The 23,373-nt window shown below is 44.7% G+C and overlaps 1 protein-coding gene across 1 annotated transcript in view; it reads left to right on the top strand.

Moving 5' to 3' along the window:
• The window catches only part of DSCAM (DS cell adhesion molecule), a 627,938-nt gene that overhangs the window by 464,970 nt on the left and 139,595 nt on the right, over positions 1-23,373 (top strand). The window contains exons 12-13 of the mRNA XM_039229776.1: positions 21,800-21,996; positions 23,010-23,106. Of these exons, the coding sequence (XP_039085707.1) occupies positions 21,800-21,996; positions 23,010-23,106 (294 nt within the window). The remainder of the gene's footprint in view (positions 1-21,799; positions 21,997-23,009; positions 23,107-23,373) is intronic.

The raw sequence follows: 23,373 nt of genomic DNA, 5'->3' as shown, positions 1-23,373 counted from the left end.
ACAAACCACGAGATCATGACCTGAGCCGAAGTCGGACACTCAATCGACTGAGCCACCCACGCGTCCCTCATGTCTTCTTTTTAAATAATTTCTCTCTATCCTTCTTTATTTTTTTCCATTCTGTTTTGCTTGATATTTATCATGTGATGATCCTTTCTCTGGTATATGTTACAGTATCTTTTCCCATTTGCCATTTTCCTTTTCGTGTTTTGCTCAGAGGATTGCTTGTTTATCAGTAGAAAGAATTCTTAAATCGTTGTGGAGACAGATCTACTAAGCTTTACTGCAGTTTCTGGCCTGGAGGTCATGCAAACAATTTTTGTTTCTTCATCTCAAAATATTCACCTAAATTTCTTTTGAGTGAATATCATGAGGAAAGCCGGGGTTCAGGATGTTTGGCACACCATTACTTGGAATTAATAACAGCAGGGGTGCCTGGGTGGCTCAGTCGGCTGAGCATCTGTCTGACTCTTGATTTTGGCTCCAGTCATGATCTCGTGGTTTGTGAGTTCTAGCCCCATGTTGGGCTCTGCACTGACAGCTCAAAGCCTGCTTGGGATTCTCTGTTTCTCTCCCTCTCTGCCTCTCTCTGTCTCTGTCTCTCTCTCTGTCTCTGTCTCTCTCTCTTTCTCAAAATTAAATAAGTAAACATAAAAAAATACTATTCTTATTTTTATTAAAAAGTAAGTAAATATTTTTAAAAAATTGTAAAAACCCAGTTTTTATACTTTTTGGTGTAACACATCCAGTTAATCATGTCAAAGTGGGTAGGATATGTTTGATGCTAGAGCCACCCAGGCTTCTGGGCCAGTGGGTTTCAATATGTGGTTGCCAAGAACACGTGGGGCACACATGCTCTGGAACCCTCCCTAGGCCTGCAGGATCAGATACTCAGTCACCTGTACTTTGACACAGCCACCATTGATTGGGAGGCAGGCTCAAGTCTGAAGATTGCTTCTCAGCCTCTGCAGACAGCCGCCCCCCGCCAACCCCAACCTCAAGTGCCTTTCCCCCAAGCAACTTCCACTGGTTTAAACCTTACATTCCATCCCTGTCATCAGGGACACATCCACTTGGATGAGGGCATTTTCATCACAGCTCAGTTGCACACACAAACACACACATGTTTTAAAGCTCTCATTACACACATGCATTGACATTACTTATTCTTAGAACCGGGTGGATTTCAGAAAGACAAAGCCCCTTGTGCACAGGCTGAATGTTGAGCCAACACTCACAATCCCTCCTCCTCGGGCACCCACGCCTCTGTGAGGACACAGGTGCTGCTGCCCGCGCCAGGATGCATCTATGGACATGATCTTCCATGTTAAATATAAGAGGTCAAATGAGGTAAAAAAAAAATCCATGCCTGTTGCATAAATATTCTTCAACAGGATAGAGAGGATGCTGCTACCATCTTTCTTCCTGAGAAGCTTTAAATATTCTTTAGTGTGCCTGAATCTCTTGCAACGGGCTTAAATATTCCCTATACCTGTTTTGCTATATTTTTCTCTTTTCTTCTTTTCTTTTTTCCTATACCATTTTTTATCCCTATACCTGTTATATATATGGATAAGGAGAAATACAGAATATCAATATGCACCTATAAAGACTGCAAACTGGGGACATGCTAAAGGAGAGATTTTTTATACCTTGGTGATTTCTCGTGGCTCTGTGGCTCAGGCCTTGCACTGCAGGAGCCCAAGCCTCCATGCTCCAGTGCACATGTCGGAGCGTGAATGAGCAGTGAGTGAAAACCATTAATGTCCCTGCATGCACTACTGGCAGCACTCACTTCTCCGAAGCTGAGTCTTCCAAGCGGGTTTCTGCTTCATTTAGAGCCGTCAATACCTCAATTAGTGCCTGCTTGCCTGCCCTGGGAAGGACAGTTACACATTTCACTTCACAAGCCTCTGAAATCTAAAACCCCCCTGAGAGCCGCCTGGTCATAAAACATCTACTGATTAACAGTGCTGTTTGCCAAAAATCCCTCACTCCTTTGTGTTTCTTCCTTTGTAAGATTTATCAACTGCCATAAACATAAGACACCAAGAGATGTTGCCTGCCAGTGGCTTACACTGAAAATAACCCCCAAGCACACCAGCGAAGCTTCACAGATTTTACGCCTGGATCTGAAACTCACAAGTCCCAAGCACAAAGCAAGGAAACAGCACTGCTATGAGCTGTTACATGTGTGAGTGTGAGCCCGTGTGTGCACACATGCTGGCATTTATGTGTGAGCTTGGACGTGACCCCTACCCTTCGGTATCATTAACCTTACAATTCAGTACGTGAAGAGAATTTCCCTCGCCTTGAATTAAGGGAAGGCAGCTGCTTCAGGCTCCCACAAGGCTGTGTTCAGCTGTGCTGCCTGCTTCTGCAGAAAAGGTGTTTTTCTGTCTGCAAAGTCGTCGGTGCTTTTTGGATCTCCATAAGCTCTTTTCCGAACAGACATTGCCTTAGCAAACCTACCAAATAGGGCAAGCAACCATCTGAGCACTTTGGTTTTTTTTCTTCTTGAAGGAGAAAGCTCTTAAAAAGGAACAATATCATGGCATATTTATTTTCTCATAAACATTATTAAAAATGCATGTCATTTTGGCTCTCAAAAAATTTGGGAGAAAGAATTTAAAATAATTCAGATTCTCTAGTGGCTTAGAAATTGCCCTATATGCCTCCAGCACACACACACAATGTGCTCACACATATGCGTATACACATATGCATGTACATGCACACAGTCATACAGGCACCCCTGAGTACACACACACACCCAAATGTACACAAATATAGACTCTTCTATATGTGATCCATGGCAATAATCCCTTTGAAAACATCACTCAAGGGGTGTCTGGGTGGCTCAGTCAGTTAAGCATCAGACTTCAACTCAGGTCATGATCTCACGGTTTGTGGGTTCAAGCCCTGTGTCGGACTCTGTGCTGACAGCTCAGAGCCTGGAGCTGCTTCAGATTCTGTGTCTCCCTCTCTCTCCCCCATTCACACTCTGTCTCTCTCAAAAAACCAACAAACATTATAAAAAAGAAAATAACACCCAAAACCTTCTTCTTGGAAAGTAAGCAGTCCATCACCCCCATTTTCTTCATATCAGAGGATCAGAATTTAGCACTTAGGAAACACTCTCTTTTTCCTTCCCTTTTTTTTTTTTTTTTTTAACCTGTGCTGTCAATTATCTAGCTGATGTGATGGATACAGCCATTATATTATTTACCAAATCCATTAATATTTCATTTAGAATCTACAAAAGGGACATTTGCTTTTAAACATGTTTTATTTATTGCTCAAATGTTATAGAAATCACATGGCATGGTTAGATATTTAAAATCTCTACAATCCCTTCACCCTAATGCTGGTTTCCCTCCCCACCCCCTTCTCGTCTTTGCCTATATACATCTATAGAAAAGCTCCTTCAGCCTGGTGGGATATAAATCTAGTTGGGAAAACAAGACATGGATGCAAATATTAGCTAGAGAAAAAAATAACTAACATTATAAACCCTCAGAGTCTACAAAGGACTTCCCGTGCATTTGATCTTTGCAGCTGCTCTGTACTGAGGAGGCATCACCATGGCACCCACTGAGGGATCAGGCTCAGAGTATAAACACTCACGGAAGTTTAGAGTCCACAAATTGGCAGTGCCAGAGCTCAGTCAGCTCTTCTGATTCCAAATCCAGCACTGTTTCTGCAGAACACTCACCCCCAGTGATTGGGGGTGGTTGGGTTGGGGCAGGCAGAGGGGATGCCAAGAGCAGCCCTGAAGCCATGGTCCTCATGCTGTGGAGTGCACCAGAATCTCATGGAGAGTTCTTCGGGCTTCCAGGCCCAGGGTTGCATTTCTAGAAAGTTCCCAAGTGCTGCTCCTGCTGCTGGTCCAGGGGCCACTCTTGAAGAGCCACTGTTGTCAACAAATTAATAACAAAGATTGATGGCAAGGCTGTAAATCTGTACAATTGTTTTGGAGAGCTGTTTGGCACTGTCTCATAAATTTAGAGAAATGCAAATACATAGAGAAATAGCTAGAAATCTCACCCCCTCTATGTTCCCTAAAAAAAAGATTCATGCATGCATTTCCAAGGTTAACATACAGAAATGTTCATAAGTGGTGTGGAATCAGACACTTCTGAAATAAACCATGGGATATTCACACAAAGAAGTGTTATATAGCAGAGAAAACACCTGCAGGCACTGTATATATATTGTAGATGTCATAGAAATATGAACAGGGGTGCCTGGCAGGCTCACTTGGCAGAGTGTGTAATTCTTGATCTCAGGGTTGTAAGTTTGAGCCCCATGTTGGGCACAGAGATTACTTAAAACTAAAAAGAATTTCTAAACTAACAGAATAAAAGGACACAAAACAGTACAGACAGTATGATCCTATTGTACAGACAACTCAAGAACAGATAAGACTAAACCCAGTTGAGGGCGCCTGGGTGGCTCAGTCAGTTAAGCGTCTGACTTTGGCTCAGGTCATGATCTCACGGTTCGTGGGTTCAAGCCCCGCGTCGGGCTCTGTGCTGACGGCTAGTTCAGAGCCTGGAGCCTGTTTTGGATTCTGTGTCTCCCTCTCTCTCTAGCCCTCCCCTGTTCACACATTTTCTCTCTCTCTCTCTCTCAGAAATAAATAAACATTTTTAAAAAGACTAAACCCAGTTGTTCTTGGATGCAAAACCAGGTGGGAAAAGTAGGGGCTGCCTATATCATAATTCTGGTTCTCCTGCTTACTAGTTGTGTGACTGAATGAGTCACCCAGTCTGTCTTTGCCTCAATTCTGCACACCTAAAATAGGGTGATAATAGCACCCTACCTCCTAGGGTTGCTGTAAAAATGAAAAGCAGGTAAATTCTTAATATATGTGAGCTGTAACTATCATCATCTTTATTACATGAGATGTTTTTCAAAGGGCATTTTATGTCCCTGATACTGGCATAAACAAGTGAAAAACACGTGCAGGGAAAAAGTGATAACCAAATGAAATAAACCAAATATGACAACCAAATCCAGAAAACCAAATTAACAAAAAAACACATATGCATTCATATAAGTGGATGGAAGCATACATTAGGGGCCAAATAAAGAAGGTTCTATGGGAATGGATGTTGACACAGGATGAAGATCAAGGGGTCAAAATGGCTTCAAGGAAAGGGCAAAACATCCAAAATTTAAAATTGGGTGGGGATTGCAGGGCTGAAGACAGGATCCAGGTCCTGGGCACTGGTCTGTCTTGGACAAGAATCTTCAGGTGGAGAAGCTCCTAGGATGCTCTACAGAGGGAAGTGCCGTGATCTCATCTGCCAGGAGACATGTCCCTGAATTCCAGGGAGCCACAAGGCAATATGCTGTTGCAACTGGTGGCAGAAGGTGGCTGAGGCCACCACTACAAGTGTTAGTGGAGATAATGGCTTATCTTCTCCCTCTGCGCTTCTTCTGAAAAACATCTGAACGTAAAGCAATTGCTCAAAAGTTAGAACATGGTTTTGGACCCAAATATTCTGTGTATCCATCCCCAAGCCACCAGAAGCTGCTGGTTCTGTTTCCATGGAAACTTCTTGCCTTCCAAGAACTGTATCAGAATCTGTAAGAAGGAGGAAGGCTTGCTGGGGGGGGGGGGGGGGGGGGTGGTGGTGGTGAGAGGAATATCCATTTCCCACATGGGTTGCTGGCCAGCCTGGGGTCTTCATAGGCTGTTGGCCAGAAACTTACATTCCTCATGGTCCTCTCCAACCACCTGCATGTCCTGGTGACACAATGGCAGGCTTCCGTGGAGCAAATGATCAGACACACAAACGTGCACACACACACACACACACACACACACACACACACACATGCTCTAGTGCCCAAGATGGAAGCTGAAGTCTAATAGGAGTGATTTACCACTACTTCTGCCAGATTCTATAGTTCATACAGAACAAAGACTGGCAGATTGTTCGAGAGGCTATACAATTGTTTGCAAACCAGGATTCGAAGACCACTGGGAATCGCCTTGGGGGGTAGTCAATACCGCTGATTTTTTTTTTTCTAATTAATATCCTATAGCTCATCCAATTTTTCATGATGGCATAGCCCAATTTGTTACATTTTTTAATTTATTTTTTACTGTCATTGTCAGCAGGAAATCAAAGTTTACGTACCATTTTCCTTCTTTCTAATTAGTTGGAAGTCTTGTTAGGCAAAATGTAACATCTGTGTATATGACCAGACATGGGTGGGAGGGAAAGGAAGAAATTGCCTGCCTATATCTATGTGAATTGGAGGAAAATAGTGCTTTTAATAATTTTGGTTAATATTCACACTTGTGCAAAATAAATCAACTTTCTTCTATAATGTCACTCAAAACGAGTTCAGAGTGAATAGAATATGAATCTTAAATGTTTTCTGTCTTTGCCTTGACACATTTAATCATGTTAGAAGGCCCTGGTAAAGCTTCTAGGAAGAAGAGATGTCGCCATTCTTGTTAAAGTTTAACATCAAATAAAGCCCACTGTAGCTTGGAAACACGGATTTGATTAATGGTTATAATCAAAGTAACTTCATTATGTAAGCATAATAAGCCAACCAAAAAGATATTTTAGTGTGTGCTGAGAACTTATTAATTCCTGGCTGGAGAAATCATTTTCTTTATGGGGATTAGAGCTGCCCAGTAGGTAGCCTTACTTGCTAAAACTTTTATGAACAATAAGTATTTGGACAGGAGGAATTTTTGATTCGGCAGCAGTGATAATAGCACTTTGTGTTTCTGTGGGGCCTTTCTTCCAACACACTCAGTGGGTTCCACTAACATAATCTCATTAATCCTGATCACAGCCTCGGGAGGCTGGAGGTCTCATTGTTCTTACAGATGAGGAAATGGAGAAGAAGCTAAGAGGCAGAGACCCCAAAGGGAGAAAAAAGCCATTCGGCCTTTGAATGCCTGGAGAAGAAGCAGACACGGGATTGCAAACCATTTTCTGTAGCAAAACGCTGTAGACAGTTTCAAGAATAATGCTTTCTACACCCATGATCATAGAAGCATTGTTCGCAATGGCCGAAAGGTGAAAGTGACGTAAGGGTCCGTGGATGGATGGATGGATAAACAAAATGTGGTGTACAGACATGATAGAATGTTACTCAGGCTATAAAAGAAAGGATTTTCTGACACGCACTACAGCATGGATGAACCATGATTACGTTATGCTGAGATCAGCCAGTCACAGTGGAGCAAACACTGCAAGATTCCTCTTGTATGAGGCCCCTAAAGGAGTCAAGTCCATAGAAATGAGAAGTAGAATGATGGGTGTCAGGGGCTTGGAGAGAGGGAATAGGAGTTAGTGTTTAATGTGGACACACTTTCAGTTTGGCAAGATGAAAAAACGTTCTGGAGATGATGGGGATGATGGCTGTGACAGTGTGAGTGTACCTAACGTCACTCACCTATACAATTAAAAGTGGTTAAGATGGTAAATTTGATGTGAGGTGTGCTGGGGAGAACATGTGTTCGCTGTGGTTAGGAAATGTGACTGTGGGTTCCTTCATGGCCCCAGGTGATGCCGGGACAGGAATCACAATTACAATGAAAGATAATGTTGACAGGTTGTATTGTAATAGAAAGGAGACTAACCACTTTCTCATTAGGGCTTGGCCTGTATACACACATGGCAACAGAGAAAGGCTGCTGGCTCCCTGTTCCTTCTTCAAGACTGTGGTTGGCCATGTCCAAGTCTTACCCCAGAGACTGCCCCCTTCAGGTGACTAGGTGACAAGAGTGGCTGCCTAGGAGGCTGAGTACCAGCTTCCAGGGCCAGCGTCTTGGGGAGGTGACCAGTGCAGTGGCATGAACCCCTGAGCTCTCAAGAGCCCTGTGCTTGGGGTTTCATGTTCTTCAGCTGCCATCTTGAAATTCTTAATAACTTCATCTTTAGTCCGATGGAAGATTGGAGCTTGAACTCTCCAGTTCACTTGTAGCCTCAGCCCCAGTATCATCCTCCTCCTCCCACAGCCTCTCTCTCTTTTCTTTGTCTCCCTGAGCCAGCCCCAGGCTCTCCACCCAGCAATCCCTGAGGTCCCATCTGCATGGGGACCTTAGTGTGTGTTGGAAGATAAGCGTCAGGCTCCCACAGCATCTCCATGCTCTCCCTGCCTGCAGGTGGCAACACCAGGAGCTTTCAGAAGGTGACTCAGAATACCACTGGGGCCCCCCATTGAAGACTTGGGTGTGGCAGTCATTCTGGTGGAAAGGGCACCCTGGCAGCCAGTGGCTTCTGCATGCCAAGTCCCAGGCCTTGCCCTCCTGCCTGGGAGGGCTGGCATTTGCCCGGCCCCAAGTCCAGGGGAATAGAACATTAAATAGAAAATATAAACCCTCATGACATGTAGGAGAGAGAGGAGAGAGAGAGAGAGAGAGAGAGAGAGACCACAGAATAAAGAAAAAGATTTATATTTTAGAGCTTTAATGGCACCTTTTTCCTACTCTTTGAACAAGAGCCCCACATTTTCATTTTGCTCTGGGTCCTGCAAATCATGTAGCCAGTCCTGCTGAGCAGTCTCAAATACGCAGTGGGCTTACGGGAGGCATGTTATTTTGCAGCTGATGAATTGGAGCTATCAAAGATGTCACAGGGAGTCTCTCCTGAGTGGGCCCAGTCCCAGGGCAAGGGGCTTCCAAGGATGTCCTGGTGGCCCATGCCCTGTAGTCAGAGGTGGGCCAGGCTCTGGTCCAAAGAGGCTTTGTACTTGGATTCAGGAGATCTAGGGTCTTCTTCTAGATTTCCATTTATCTCCTAGTTGTGTGGCTCTAGGCTTATTACATCCCTTTCCTGATCCTATTTTGGTTTGGGTAAATGGGATTAAGAAGTCTCTGCTTTACTGAGAACATGGGTGTTGCTATGAGGTCATGTTTGTGAAAATGGCTGGACATCGGAAAGAATGAGAGGCACAGATGCATTATGAACTCCGTGTGGTTTGGCTTAGACCCACTTAGCATCCCCAGGCTCTGGAAGAAGAAAGGAAGAACCAGAAGGGAAAAGACAGGGCAGGGAGGGGAGGGTTGAGAAAACTGTTCATGTTAGAGATTAACATGATTGCAAGTTGAAACATATCTTTGGATTAGGGGTAGGATAGGGGCACAAAGGGAATGTGTTCCAGGTTAGGTGGTCGTAAATCCTCTTGTTCTCTTTTTCCTTGCTTATAAATAAAGGCAAAGGGGAGAAGATGCCAAATATTAAATGAATCCTAGCGTTCGCTTACACTCTGTTCTTTATTTTTCCCCACTTCAAAATAGGTGTTTGGTGTCTGGTTCTCTCGGGTCATCTGCATGGACATCTGAGATCTGTTAATATAAATTTAAATCCAATGAATGTGCTAAAAACATTATTTCTACTTCTCTCACACATATTTATAGCATCATTTAGAATCTACTTACAGTGGAACTTACAAATAGGTCTTGGGTCATTTCTATGGCCAGAATGTCTATCCTGTCAGGTTGTTATATTGATTAAATACACACAGGGCATGTGAGAAGTTTCCCCACATAGATATAAGTTAGCACGCATGCAAGTTAGCTATGATGATGATGATGATGATCATGTTGATGATGATGATGATGATGATGATGATGATGATGATGGTGGTGGTGGTGGTGGTGGTGGTGGAAATTTGAGGCAAGGAGAAAGAGAAGAAAAAGGGGACAAAAATAAGGAAGGAAGGAGGGGAGTGGGTAAGGGGACAAAATGGGAAGGAAAGAGGGAAAGTGCAGGAGAATTAGGGCCATCACACACCCTGGTCACCCTGTAGAGTTGTTGCAGCTCAGGCTATATATTAGAATCGCTTGGAGAGCTTCAAATGAACCCATTCCTGGGCCCTAGCCCCCAGAGACTCTGACTCCATTGGTCTGGGGTAGGGCCTGGGCACTAGTCTCTTTTAAAAACTACTCAGGTGATTCCAACTTTTGAAATGCAGCCTAGGTTGAGAGCATCTGGTCCCTGGCAGCCCTCCTGGGAGCCACATGAGAAAAAAGAGGCTCCAGGAAGCCAGTGGTCTTGCCCACTCATAGCATGTCCTGGATGGTATGAGTTTAGAGCCCAGCCGCCTCGTTCCCAGTCCCTTCACACCTCTTCCTCCAATATGACATGTGTGAGAGTGGCACCAGACCTCAAGTCACATCTGCAGAGTCCAGAGTGAGGCCTATGCAGCGGGTCTCCGCTCTGAGCACCAGAATTCAGGAAGAGAGCTGCCATCTTTGTGCCTTTGGGATCTCCCAGATGCTCACTGATTCATGTTTTCGCCCGGTCTATTTTTAAATAATATAATGACAATTCTGTAGTCACTAAGTTTTGATTGGCTGATGAGATAACACTGAAGTAAATTTAGATTCAAGTCTGTGCATGAAATATTCATTGTGGAATCCAGGCACTGGGTATGTGGCTCTTCAACTTTCCGTATGTTTTTTTCCCCCAAATGTTGGGGGCCAGGGAGATGTAAAAAAAAAAAAATGTACTTGAAGAAGTGGGTTTAAAATATGTGTTCGTGCCTTAGAACATCTGCCACCCTGGTCCTCCCAACCATAAACCCTTGAGTCCCTGCCTCAGTTTTCAGCTTGGATTTTGGGGCAGCCTTGTTGCTTCATCCTCGGACCACACCCTCTTCTGCTGCCTCTGTTCTAACAGAGTGGAGGCACTGAGAGGACCCCCCAAGAGGCAGGACTTGTCTGCCCGAATAGGGATTCCTGGGTCCCCAGAAAGATTAGACATTTTCTATGTTGGGACCATTATTGACGATGGTAATGATGGTGCTAGAGTAGATCTCGTTTAATTCAGATCCTGGCTGATACCTCTCCTGAAACTTTGACACCCACTTCTCTATTCTGGTTTTCTCCTTCCTTCTCTGTAAAATGAAGGGATTGAACCAGACGATCATGACAGGCACGTTGTCTAGTTAGAGATTATCTAGACTGTTCAGTATTTAATTTTGTTTCATTTTCAGTGCTAGTTTCTGCAGAGCTGAGGAGGGAGGGGAAAAACAAAAATGTATTAGAATCGGTTTTGTGCCATTGAAAGAGGAGGGTAATGTTTAGAACTAATCTTGAATATCAGCAGTTTATTACTGTAACTGTTCACTCTCTTGTATCCCTGAGTTGAGAAAGCAACATATGCATAGACTCTTCGCCGAATTACATGTCAACACACAGTGATGAGCTATTCACATTTGTAGGGTTTACTGTTATGAATAAGACTAGTTCCTGCTCGGGGCACCTGGGTGGCTTAGTTGGTTAAGCGTCTGACTTTCACTTAGGTCATGATCTCGCGGTTCGTGGGTTCGAGCCCCGCGTCGGGCTCTGTGCTGACTGCCAGCTCAGAGCCTGGAGCCTATTTCAGGGTCTGTGTCTCCCTCTCTCTCTGACCCTCCCCTGCTCACGCTGTCTCTCTCTCTCTCTCCTAGAAATAAATAAAAAAATATATTAAAAAAAAAAAGACTAGTTCCTGCTCTTAAGTGAACTCACCACCTCCTCAGTGCCCCTGTATTATGGGAATACACCTTAAAATCATCAATATAGTGACACAATCCACTATGCAATTTTGTGGTCCATATTAAAGAGAAAAATCTAGGGGCCTCTGGGTGGCTCAGTCGGTTAAGTGTCTGACTTAGCTCAGGTGATGATCTCATGGCTCATGGGTTTGAGCCCCATGTCAGGCTCTGTGCTGACAGCTCAAAGCCTGGAGTCTACTACAGATTCTGTGTCTCCCTCCCTCTCTCTCTCTGCCCCTCCCCTGACCATGCTCTGTCTCTATCTCTCAACAATAAATAAATGCTAAAAAAATTTTAAAGAGAAAAAGCTGTTGGAGGTGGAGGGAAGGAAGAAAGCCCTGATTTCTAGCATTTGCCAATGTCTGTGGTGTAAATTCCCCCACCAGTCCCACTTCAAGCTACCTAGGTCACATCCCATGAGTGTGAGTTGGGCTTCAGTGCACACATCTTTTCCTGGCCAGTGTCAGAGGCTCCTCTACATGCCTGTATCTTTATGTTGCGCGAAAGTAGATCAGATGAAGCTCCCTCATGCCATAAGACCACAGATTTCATGAACATTGAGTTGCTGTTAGATGATACCATGGTGTATGATGGAAATCTGTAAGCCAATATATCACGATGTAAAATGGTACCTTCCTTAGTGGGTAATTTGGCAGGAAAAGCACACAGCACATGCTCTCTGAACAAAGCCTTCTTGGTCTGGCTTTCCTTTGCCCTTGCTGGCAGCGTTTGCCCACATCCTCTGCATGGTACCAATCCCTGTTAAATTATCCCACCCATTTGTTATGCTTCAGGAATCCTTGCAAAAAGCACTGCTCCACTGACATGTTGTCATCTCTCAGCACCCATGACTGTGACAGGTGAAAAGGTCATCCCTTCAAACATTAGCATTGCAAGGAGCCATGGTAATGATCCTTTTTTAAAAAAAAAAATCTTTTGACCATTTCTTTAAAAGGCTGAAAATACTTGGGTGGACCAGGAAAAAAAAAAAATGAGCTGGCGATAACGTTCGTGACCAAATACAGAGTTTATTCACCAGAACTAAAATACCTGTTTTGGTGGGGCACTCTTCCAAAGGGCAAATGCGAGTAGAAAGAGAAGCATCTTTTGCAGACGAAGATGGGCAAACCATTAACAAGCCAGAGGCAGATGGCTTTGTCAAGGCATCGCTCTCATGTGGAATGCAATTAAGTTTTTCCTTATTAGGAAAAGGAAAGCACAGAAAACAACTTCTCAAAGCAATGCTGCATTTTTCGCGGGGAGCAATAACATGTTCTTCCACTGGGTTTATTTTTTTAAGTAATAGAAATTTACATTCTGGGTGAACAGCCATCTTTACCGAGTATTTGCTTCCTGCGTAGCAGCTGGTAAGGTAAGACAGAAACCCTTATTTCAGAACTGGTTCATTCTCACAAGAAGAGGAGGAGGAGGAGGAGAAGGAGAAATGATAAAATGCCCCAATATGGGAAGTGATCACACTTGCCATATCCCCACGGGAACTCTCTCTGTTTTCCTTCTCTGACAGTTTACAAACTTTTGTCCTGCCCGGCAGGGATCCCTCTCCGTCATAGCCTTTACACACCCCTAACACTGTGCGGCACTAGTATGGACTCATTTCTAGAACCCAGCTCTGCTGCCAAAGCTTCTCCATCCTGTGCTCTGTTCAGGGGTCTGCGGGAATCAGGCTCCTGACTGGAGGGACCAGGGGGTCATATTTCAAAGCTAAATTATATGTGAGTTTCAGTTTCTGATTCATATTCCCCAGTTTTGAGAGGAAGAATGAGAAGTCAGGATATTCTTCTTGGACATACAACAGATTTACTCACAGTTTTGGTTTTTTTTTTAATATTTTATTTATTTCTAGGAGAGAGAGAGAGAGAGACAGCGTGAGCAGGGGAGGGTCAGAGAGAGAGGGAGACACAGACTGAAACAGGCTCCAGGCTCTGAGCTGGCAGTCAGCACAGAGCCCGACGCGGGGCTCGAACCCATGAACCGCGAGATCATGACCTAAGTGAAAGTCGGATGCTTAACCGACTAAGCCACCCAGGCGCCCCGACTCACAGTTTTTGCAAGGTCACTTTTGGTGGCCCTGGAATCTTTTAATTATCATGAATTAGAACTTGGCCCTTGTGAGAAAAAATTCTTGGTTAATGGATTTGAACCCAAACTGAAAATGTCTTTACTAAAGAGGCTTTATGAAGTATATCCAAATCCTGAGCGGACCACAGACCCCAAACAAAAGTCCGCATTCATTCCTCATCTGAATGAAGACCTCCCAAGTCCTTGCCATCAGACACATGGGGATGCCATCAGTATATGCTTATCTAGCACTGACTGCCCTTGGCTGACTTCATTAATCCTCACATCCATCAGTGTCTCCCCGGAACAAAGAACAAAATTGAGGCACAGAGTAGTTAAGTGACTACGTAGGGCCACTCAGCAAACAAGTAACACATCTAAGATTCACACTCGGGCAATGACTGTGGTACATAGGCTGATGATAACCCATCCTATAACCATGATTGCGTAACTGAGGATCGCTTTGGAGACTATACATGCTGTACATTATATCTTTCTCTGCAAAGCCATACAACAGAAATTGTTTTAGGGGGCTGCCTGGGTGGATCTCTCAGTTGGCAGACTCTTGATTTCGGGTCAGGTCATGATCCCAGGGGTGTCGGATTGAGCCCTGTATCAGGCTCTGCACTGAGCATGAAGCCTTCTCAACAGTCTCTCTCTCTCTCTCTCTCTCCCTCTCTCTCTCTCTCTCTCTCCCTCTCTCTCTCTCTCCCTCTCTCTCTCTCTTCCCCTCTACCCTCTGCCCACTCATTTGCTCCCTCTTTCTCTCTAAAATTTTTTTAATAAAGAAATTGTTTTTTTTAAGTATAGAACATCTGCCACATTCTAAAGAGCCAAGACCTACGATTAAGGTCAGTGCAAAACAATTCTTAATCTCCTATTATAGAAAAACCCAAACAATAATAAATAAACATAACAGTTTACTTCTTTCTCATATAAATGTTTTCTGGAGCCAGGCAGGCCGGCTTGGCCATGACAGTTTCATGGTGTCATCAAGGACCCTGGCTCCCATCTCCAGAGCCATCTCAAGGTCCAAGATGAGAGCTGGAACTCAAGGTATCAGACCCTGACATCAAGCTGGTACAAGAGGAAACAGGAAAAGCCTAGAGGGAGCTCGTCTCCCAGGAGACCTAGAGGCATCATTGCCTTCAGCTGGCAACACCCAACTACCAGAAAAACTTGGAAATACATTCTTGTATTTGGATATATTTTTAATAATGCCTCGTTAAAAACTGGGTAAAGAAGAACCCCTGGGCTTCTAGAGGTAACTGGAAATTTCTGCTCAGTCAACAGTCCATACCTGCTGTCAGATTTTAAGACGGCCCCAAAAATAATACCCCTGAGTTCAGAATTAAGCAAGAGATAGACACAGAAGTAGGGTGGTTGAATACTACCTTTCTGGAAGATGTGTGTTGCAGATGCTACATTCTAGAATTAGGGAGACTTACCCAGTATCTGCCCAGGCTGGAGACACACAGCTCTTACTCGCGCACATCTTCTTTCACTACAGGAAGTTTGTAGATCAGAACATGTGCCCTATGCCAATAGATATCTGGAAGGGACTGGGTCACACTTGTCAGTTCCTCCCCAACCCTCAAATCAGGTTAGTCATTGCCCCTTCATTTGGGGGAGGGGTTAGGAGTGTTGCTTTCATACAAGCCTCCCCCACCCCACCCCACATGGAAGAATTTCCCCCCAACGACCACCTGTCCATTTTGGCTGCTGATATTACGCTATTTCTGGTCTGAAAGTTTTTCTGCATACATCCAACAGTATGCTAGGAAATGTTTAACCACTGGATCTCCCCCAAAAATCGTACAAATAATAATAAAATAGGCCATATCAGCCTCATCAATTCCATAGAGCCAATTCCTTCTCCTAAAATACTTAACTGCCCTTCTGTGAACTATTGTGTCTGTAGCCACCACATGGCTGCCCCTACTGAACCAGTGTCCCTCCAGCACAAAGGTTATTGGTGCTTTCATTTGTAGTAACAAGGAAGACAGAAGTGAAACAGGAAGACTTATCGGGAAGTGTCATTCATTTGTCAACGATGTGAGTGAATTGTTTGCTGGATCAGACTTCTTTGCTGAATTTGCATCCTGGAAAGAATAGTTTCTCAATATCTGGCGCTATGTAAAATGTAATCGCTTCAGACATTTCATCTTTGTCATTAACTTTTTCTCCGTCCCTTTCTTAAATCCAGACAATCCACAAAGCAGTAAACAGAGCCTGATGGTGTAGCATCTATAAAAGTGGACAGGCACTGACTCATTACCTCCTAAGTCCCACTGTCCGTTGGTGTGACACAAATCCACCAGTGTCTGCTTGAGATGCCAGACAAGCCCACCCAGGACCCCAAATCCCTGAAGCCCTGGGCATTACCAATGAGGTCTCCACCCAGCATTGGGCTTAAAATGCAGAAGCCACCAGTCAGCATTATACATGTGCCCACCTTTACACCTTGGCCTCAGTCCCTCACCCCAGATACCCCCATTGTTCAACATCAGTTAGAGTGAGGTCCGCGATGGTTGTCACAGGCCTAGTTGGGGCAGAGCAGCAGAGTGACCCCGTGCTTTAGACCCCAAGTAAATCCACACACCAACATACATCCAAGTGAAAACGAATATTTTGTTACCTAGGTGTCTTCTTAAGCAACAAGTTGTTAATTATGGGTTAGACATAACAGAGACTGTCCTGATCTTGGATATTTGAACCATTTTTCCTATTTCCATCCACATTTTTTGCCCTCAATTTTATCCAATGAATCTTACAATAGGCAACCAATCCCTGTCTTTAAAAGATTGAGTGTTCATATGTGGAACAGGAGAAACCTAACAGAAGACCATGGGGGAGGGGAAGGGGAAAAAATAGTTAAGGAGAGGGAGGGAGGCAAACCATGAGAGACTCTTGAATACTGAGAACAAACTGAGGGCTGATGGGGATGGGGGGGGAGGGGGTTGATGGGCATGGAGGGGGGCACTTGTGGGGATGAGCACTGGGTGTTATATGGAAACCAACTTGACAATAAACTATATTTAACAAAAAGATTGAGTGTTGGAGGAAAAGAAAGCTTCTTGGGAGATTCTCAAATAATTTGGCTCCTTAAAACATATTTTTTTAAATTGAAAACTCAACTGCATTTGAGTGCTACTACAACCTTCCTTCCTGGCATATTTTTAAGGGAAGACATCAAGGGATGCTTATAGAGAGATGTTGAGTTCATCTCATGCCTTTGCATGAATAAAATGTCCACACAACTGACTTCTCCTACCCTCTTGGACACTTAAAATGTTTTTATTAACCATTTTGGAAAGAAATCTTCTCAAGTACTCAAAATAATTCTATCTCTTATTAAACAAAATGCACCAGGCCAGTTTAACATTTTCTCAATGGTTGAGGATCATCATTTGAAAATCTATGATGATGTGATGATGATCTCCTTGGTATAGGGAAATGCTGATTGCAGGGTGTGCAGAAGAGAGACACTGTGTTTGCTGGCCCCACGTGGTCCTGGCCACCATGATCTCGAGATCTGTGTCATTCTGCCAACCTCTTTCATGTTGGCTTGTGGGTAGTTCTGCTTTTCTTTGTGGTCCCACCCAGAGAATAGCCAGCTGATCTCTCCAGGGTGGGTGTTAATCTGCTGTAGGCAGGAAAGTAACTTAACCATATTTCTCTGTCCTGCAGATGAACATGAAGAGACTTTGGAAGGGTATCTAGCTTCTCCTACTACTACAATGTTTGTATTTTACAGATATTTTAGGGCTCTTTGGAGGTTCTTGGACACCATTTATGAATGCTTCCTTTTCCCCATAAATGTATTTCCTGTGGTTGAGGTTTGCTGAAACGGTGCCACTCTGAAGGAAATTCTTACTCTGTGTTTAAAGGGAAGGTGATAAGGAGACATATCGGAAGAGCCTCACAGGCTGGTCTGGCCTCTCCCCGTAACTGTGTTCCGGAAAGTGGTCCCCTGCACCATAATGAGTGTGCATCCCAGTGCACTGGGCAGGGTGGGAGCACTGGGCAGGGTGGGACCACACACAAGTCTCCATGCAAGAAAGCAGAGGTGCCCCGCACTGCCCCGGGCACAAGTATTCAGTGCACCTGTCCGCTTCCCCCTTGGTCGGGGTGGGAGTTTTCCCTTTCAGCTGCCCTTCTACACACCATATGTCCAAGTTCTATGCCTTCTATGCAGAGGTTTTCTGTAGCCTTCAAACTCTTGACAAAGGATGGTGCAAAGTTGCAGGCGGAATGTCAGATGAGGGGGAGTGGTCCACCTTGCTTCCCCTAGAGCCTCCCCCTTGGAGGACGCCCTTGGAGAGGAACACCATGTCTCCCCTTGGCCCTTCCCAATGGAGTGCACATTCAGCCCCCTGTCTGGGGAGGGCCCCTTAGTTGGTGACTATCTGGACCAGCTAATGGGGCTGGTGAACTTCCTTTCATCCCTTTAGGATTAGGGCTTTAGTCCCTTCCCCCCAGTGGGGTGAGGAATTGGAATATGTTGAAAATGTCCCCATTTGTTGTCCCAGGCTCACAGCTCAGTGGCCCCTTCTCATGCTGCTGCACAGGCCTGACCTCAGGGAAGTTTCCTCTCCTGGAACCTTCCTCACCACCCTCATCTCCTCTGCAGTGGCAGCGAGGTGTTGGCATTGGGGTTTCTACAGTCGGTGAGCCTGAAGCTGGAGCTCACCTACAGCTTTACCCTGCATATGGTTCAAGGGGAACATTCCCGTCGTTGACCAGAAATTCTGAATCCTAACCACTACCTGGCTTTCTCTTCTGTGCTCTGTCTTTTGACACAGAGATTGTAAAAATGGTGAAGCCATTTGGGATGACAGCGTGGCAGTTTCTCAAAATGTTAAACGTATAATTTCCATGTGACACAGGGGTTTCTTTACTAGGGATCGACCTGGGAAACGTGAAACCATAGGGCCATGGGAGAACCTTCATGTAAATGTTGGTAGCAGCATTATTTACAATATCCCAAAAATGGAAATGATTTCAATGTGCGTCAACTGTGAATGAATAAACAAAATGTGTTAATCCCATGCAATGCAGTATTATTCAGCGACAAAAAAGAAAAAGTGCTGATACATGCTATACTGTGGTTGAACCTAGAAAACATGCTCAGTGAAAAAAAAAGCCAGAAAGTTAGACACAAAAGAATACCCACTGTGGGATCCCATTTGTAGCAAATGTCCAGAAAAGGCAGATCTAGAAGGACAGGATGTCCGTTGGTGGTTACCTGGGATAGGGAGTGGGAAAGTACTATAAATGGGCAGGGATATCCTTTTCAGATACTGTAAATGCTCTAAAATTTGATATTGTCAGGGCCTCTGGATGCCTCAGTCAGCTAAGCATCTGACTCTTGATTTCAGCTCAGGTCATGATCTCACAGTTATGAGATAGAGCCCCACCTCAGGCTCTGTGCTGACAGCATGGAGTCTGCTTGGGATTCTCTTCTCCCTCTCTCTCTGCCACCTCCCATTCTCTCTCTCTCCCTTTGTCTCTCAAAAATAAACTTACCAACATGACTTTCTTTGAAAAAAGAATGGAACAAAATTTGATGTGGTGATAATTATACAACTGTATGTACTTCTGTTGGGTTGTAATAGTGTGTGTGTGTGTGTGTGTGTGTGTGTGTTGGATAATACAAACATATGTGTATGGGTCCCCCCAAAAACTCATGCCTACCTGAACCTCATAATATGAATTCCTGTGGAAATGAGGTCTTTGAAGATATAATTAGTTAAGATGAAGTCGTACTGCATGAGGGTGGGTCCTAAATCCAATGACTGGTGTCCTAAGAAATCCACATGAAGACACAGGGAAACTCTTAAGGAAGAACATGATGTGAGGTGCAGACAGAGAGAGGAGAGTTATAGCCACAAGCCAAGGAGCATCAGGGCCACCAGAAGCCAGAAAAGGCAGGTAAAGAGTCTTTCCTAGAAGTTCGGATGGAGCGTGGCTCTGCCTTCACCTTGATTTTGGACTGTCCTTCAGAACTATGAGAGAACAGGTTTCTGTTGCTGGAAGCCACCCAGCTCATGGTGATTTGTTATAGCACTCCTAGAAAACTAATACAATGGCCAAGCCCATTTGCCTGTACACTTAAAACAAGTGAATATTATGTCATGTAAATAAGACCTCGCAAAAGCTGTTGGTAAAGGTTAAATTTTTTCTTGACGTGGCTAGAGGAAGTGAGCGGTCAGGACTGAAGGCTTGGGCTCCTGCACCAGTCTGGCTGCCCCCTAGTTGTGCTGGAAGGGGGATCTCACCACCACCGTGGATGAAATGTGGGGCCCACGGTGCTGCTGCCTTCAGTTAGTCTGTCCACCCCACGTCTCCTTATCTCTGCCGTGCTGACCGTAGAGAAACCTCAAAGTGTGGGTTCTCCTGTCGGTGTCCAGGCTACAGAGCCGGTAGATTTCTTACTCACTGTGGTATGTCTCAGTCCACTCTGGTATGCCGTGGGGGAAGACGGGACCCAGCACAGGCCAGCCCTAAAAGAAGGCACGATGTCTCTCTGGTCAACTGCCCAGGGAGCACCTGAGGGCTTTACTTGGCCAATAAAGGACCCAAGTGTGAGCTTGACCTTATAAATAAGGATGGGTCTTTCTTCCCATGATGGTGGAAATGAGGCAAAAATACGTACATATTCTGGTTATTTTTCAGGTCCTCCTGGTCCATTTTGAGAGTATCTTATTCCTTTCTCGTGTTTTTAAAAGAATCTCTAAATATCTTGTGCCTCATCGCTTTATAGTCTGCATCTGATCATTCCAGCATCAGGAGCATTTGGGCTGATGCTCGGTTACAGCACATTGTTTCCTCATGTGCTCTATGCTCTGGGTTTGTGAGGATGCATTCGGTTCACCTGGAAGAATCCCAATGAGCGTGGAGGGAGTGTGCCTCCTGCTGGGGTATGTGTTGTGTTTCTTTTGCTAGGACATTTGGCCTGTGGCCAAAGTAGGAACACCAGCGTATAGACCCTTTAGCATGAATTCAACCCCAAGCCTACGCAGAGTCGGACCAGCTATGGATTCTCTGGGGAGACTTTTTTTCTCCATCTGTAACATAAGCTAAGGCAGGTGGCTTCTCCCCTCTCCACGTGGATCTGGTTGTCCTTGTTGTAGGTACTTGCTCTGAAGGTAGAGCCCTTTGAGGAGCCTGGTTTGAAGGTCCCACTTTCAACTCCCTGCCTCCAACATCATAATACCGCTGGCCTTTCAACATCCACTTCTGCTTCTGGCTCCTAGGATTTCTCTCACTTTCTTAGAAGCTTAGTGTGCCTTGAAAAGGATGCGTGTCTGGTGCCTCCCTGCATTTCTAAGCAGTGTGTGGAATGGGAGCAAGGTCCTACATCACCCAGCATATTGCCGAGAATGGAAGTCTTTAGATTAATTTTGAGGTGGGAGAGAGGGAACTTGAGAAGTTTCACAAGGAGAGCTTTCTGTTTTCTTGGTGAATCGGGGATGAGATTGCCGGCCGTATGTTATGAGAGAAAAGTGGGTCTGAGGCCTCCAGGTGACTCTGACGGTTTGTACCAACTGTGGGTATATCTAGAAGTCACTTTGAGGATGGGTCAGCAGCAATCTGGACCCTAACCTAAGTTGCTCAATAAGGTTTCAGAGTTCCATAGTTGAAAATGATAGTTAGAAACTGTAACTTACTGAAAGACCCCTCTCCTATCTATTCAGCGAGTAAATTGTCTTTCTGTGTGACCTAGGGGACATGGGCTATGTTCCATGACATACATGTGCCCTCGGTGGGCTTGGAAGAAAGCAGCGACCCCTGAATATGAAATTACACACCTTGCCTCTTTTCTGTTCATGATTCGTGCTCAGTGATTTCTTGAATACATTTTATTTCAAAGAAGCACCTCTTTTTAAAAAATGTTTATTTATTTTGAGAGAGAGAAAGTCCATGTGAGTTGGGGAGGGGCAGAGAGAGAGAGGAAGAGAGAGAGAAAATCCCAAGGAGGCTCTCCCCATCAGCGCAGAGCCCAACGTGGGGCTTGAACTCACAATACCGTGAGATTGTGACCTGAGCCAAAACCGAGTTGGACACTTAACTGACAGAGCCCCCCAGATGTACCCTGCAAAGAAACACCTCTTTAAGCATGATTGAGCTGAGTGTTGTGCTGGGAAATTAAGAATCCTGCTTTGCCAAGTAAGTCGTGTCCTTCTTGGATTTTCAGTTCCTGCGATGATAACGTCCTATCCAAATACGACCCTGGCCACTCAGGGTCAAAAGAAGGAAATGAGCTGTGCAGCCCATGGCGAGAAGCCCATCATCGTCCGCTGGGAGAAGGAGGACCGTATCATTAACCCCGAGATGGCCCGTTACCTTGTGTCCACCAAGGAGGTGGGAGAGGAAGTGATCTCAACGCTGCAGGTAAAACACAGCAAACACAGTAGATCAGCATCTAACTTCCTCTGCAGAATAGTCCTGTCCTTTCACCTAAGTGGGGGCATGTGGGTGATACACCACAGATAATCTTTCAGGACTACCATTTCTCTCCCGCTTCTTACGGCAAGATTCCTGAACAGCCTGCAAAAACAGTGCCTTACCTTAAGTGTTGTTAAGAATAGAATTATGAGGAACATGGCAGGGAACCCACCGGTAGTAAAAACCCCTAAAAATGGTAGGAATCGGGTCTCTCGATGATAGTTAATCCCAGAAAAACGGCATCCTATGCTGTGCACATATTTTAACATCCTGTAAAAAGGAAAAAAATCGGATGGGTTTTCTAAGGAAAAATGGTTCGCTTCTCTTGGAAAAATTCAACATAAAAGCTTCTGTCTTTCAAACAGGATCACAAAAACTAGAAAAAAGTATTATAGTTTCTTAGATTTCTTAGTACTATTGGTAGTTAATTGAGTGGTGTTTTTAGTAGGGGGGAAATGATGCTGTAGGCCCACACATAGGAAAAGAAAAACAGTCCTGTGTTTGAAACACTGATATCGATTCACTCAGAGATCCAATCCTGGAGTCCTTCTAGAGGTACGTCTAATGAGGGTCCTGTAGGACCAAGAATTTACTGCAGGATTTATAGATCTGCTTCTTTAGGCACTCTGGATACTCTAAACACACACCAGGAGAAAAAAATACATATATGTGTGGAATATATATCAACTTGACCATGACATCCTACATAAATTACACATCCAATTTAATGAGCGCAAGATGACATTGATACGTATGTCGAACCTGTCTATCTACACCGTTACAATGCACTGAAATAATTTGCTTTCAGGGATGTGTGTGTGTGTGTGTGTGCATGCGCGTGCGTGCGCGTGCTGGGGATAGGAAGGGTAGGAATGGAGAGATTTACATACAAAAGCCCTTTTACTTGTTCTTACTCCATGCTGCTTGATAAGATAGATTTCTTTCTGCTTTACACATAGATTTTGCCAACTGTTAGAGAAGATTCTGGCTTCTTCTCCTGTCATGCTATCAATTCTTATGGGGAGGACCGTGGAATAATTCAGCTCACAGTGCAAGGTAGGAAGGAGATCAAATTGGGGGAAAATGTGGCTTTTAGAACAGTAGGTGATGAGGTTTAGGGGTGATGGTGGGGTGGCCCGGAGCTGACGGCCAATAAAGAATCCTTGAAGACATCTTTGGTGCAATATGGTGATTTTATTAAAGCACGGGGACAGGACCCGTGGGCGGGAAGAGCTGCACTGGAGTCCTGACGGGCAACTCAACCTGAGGGTTGGGAGGGGGTCAGGGATGGAGTAAGCCTCTAAGGCATTTTGGATGTGAGGT

The sequence above is a fragment of the Hyaena hyaena genome, unplaced genomic scaffold (assembly GCF_003009895.1).
Source record: "Hyaena hyaena isolate Hyena2069 unplaced genomic scaffold, ASM300989v1 scaffold_2, whole genome shotgun sequence".
Lineage (NCBI taxonomy): Eukaryota > Metazoa > Chordata > Mammalia > Carnivora > Hyaenidae > Hyaena > Hyaena hyaena.
This window is presented reverse-complemented; position numbering and strand designations above follow the sequence as displayed.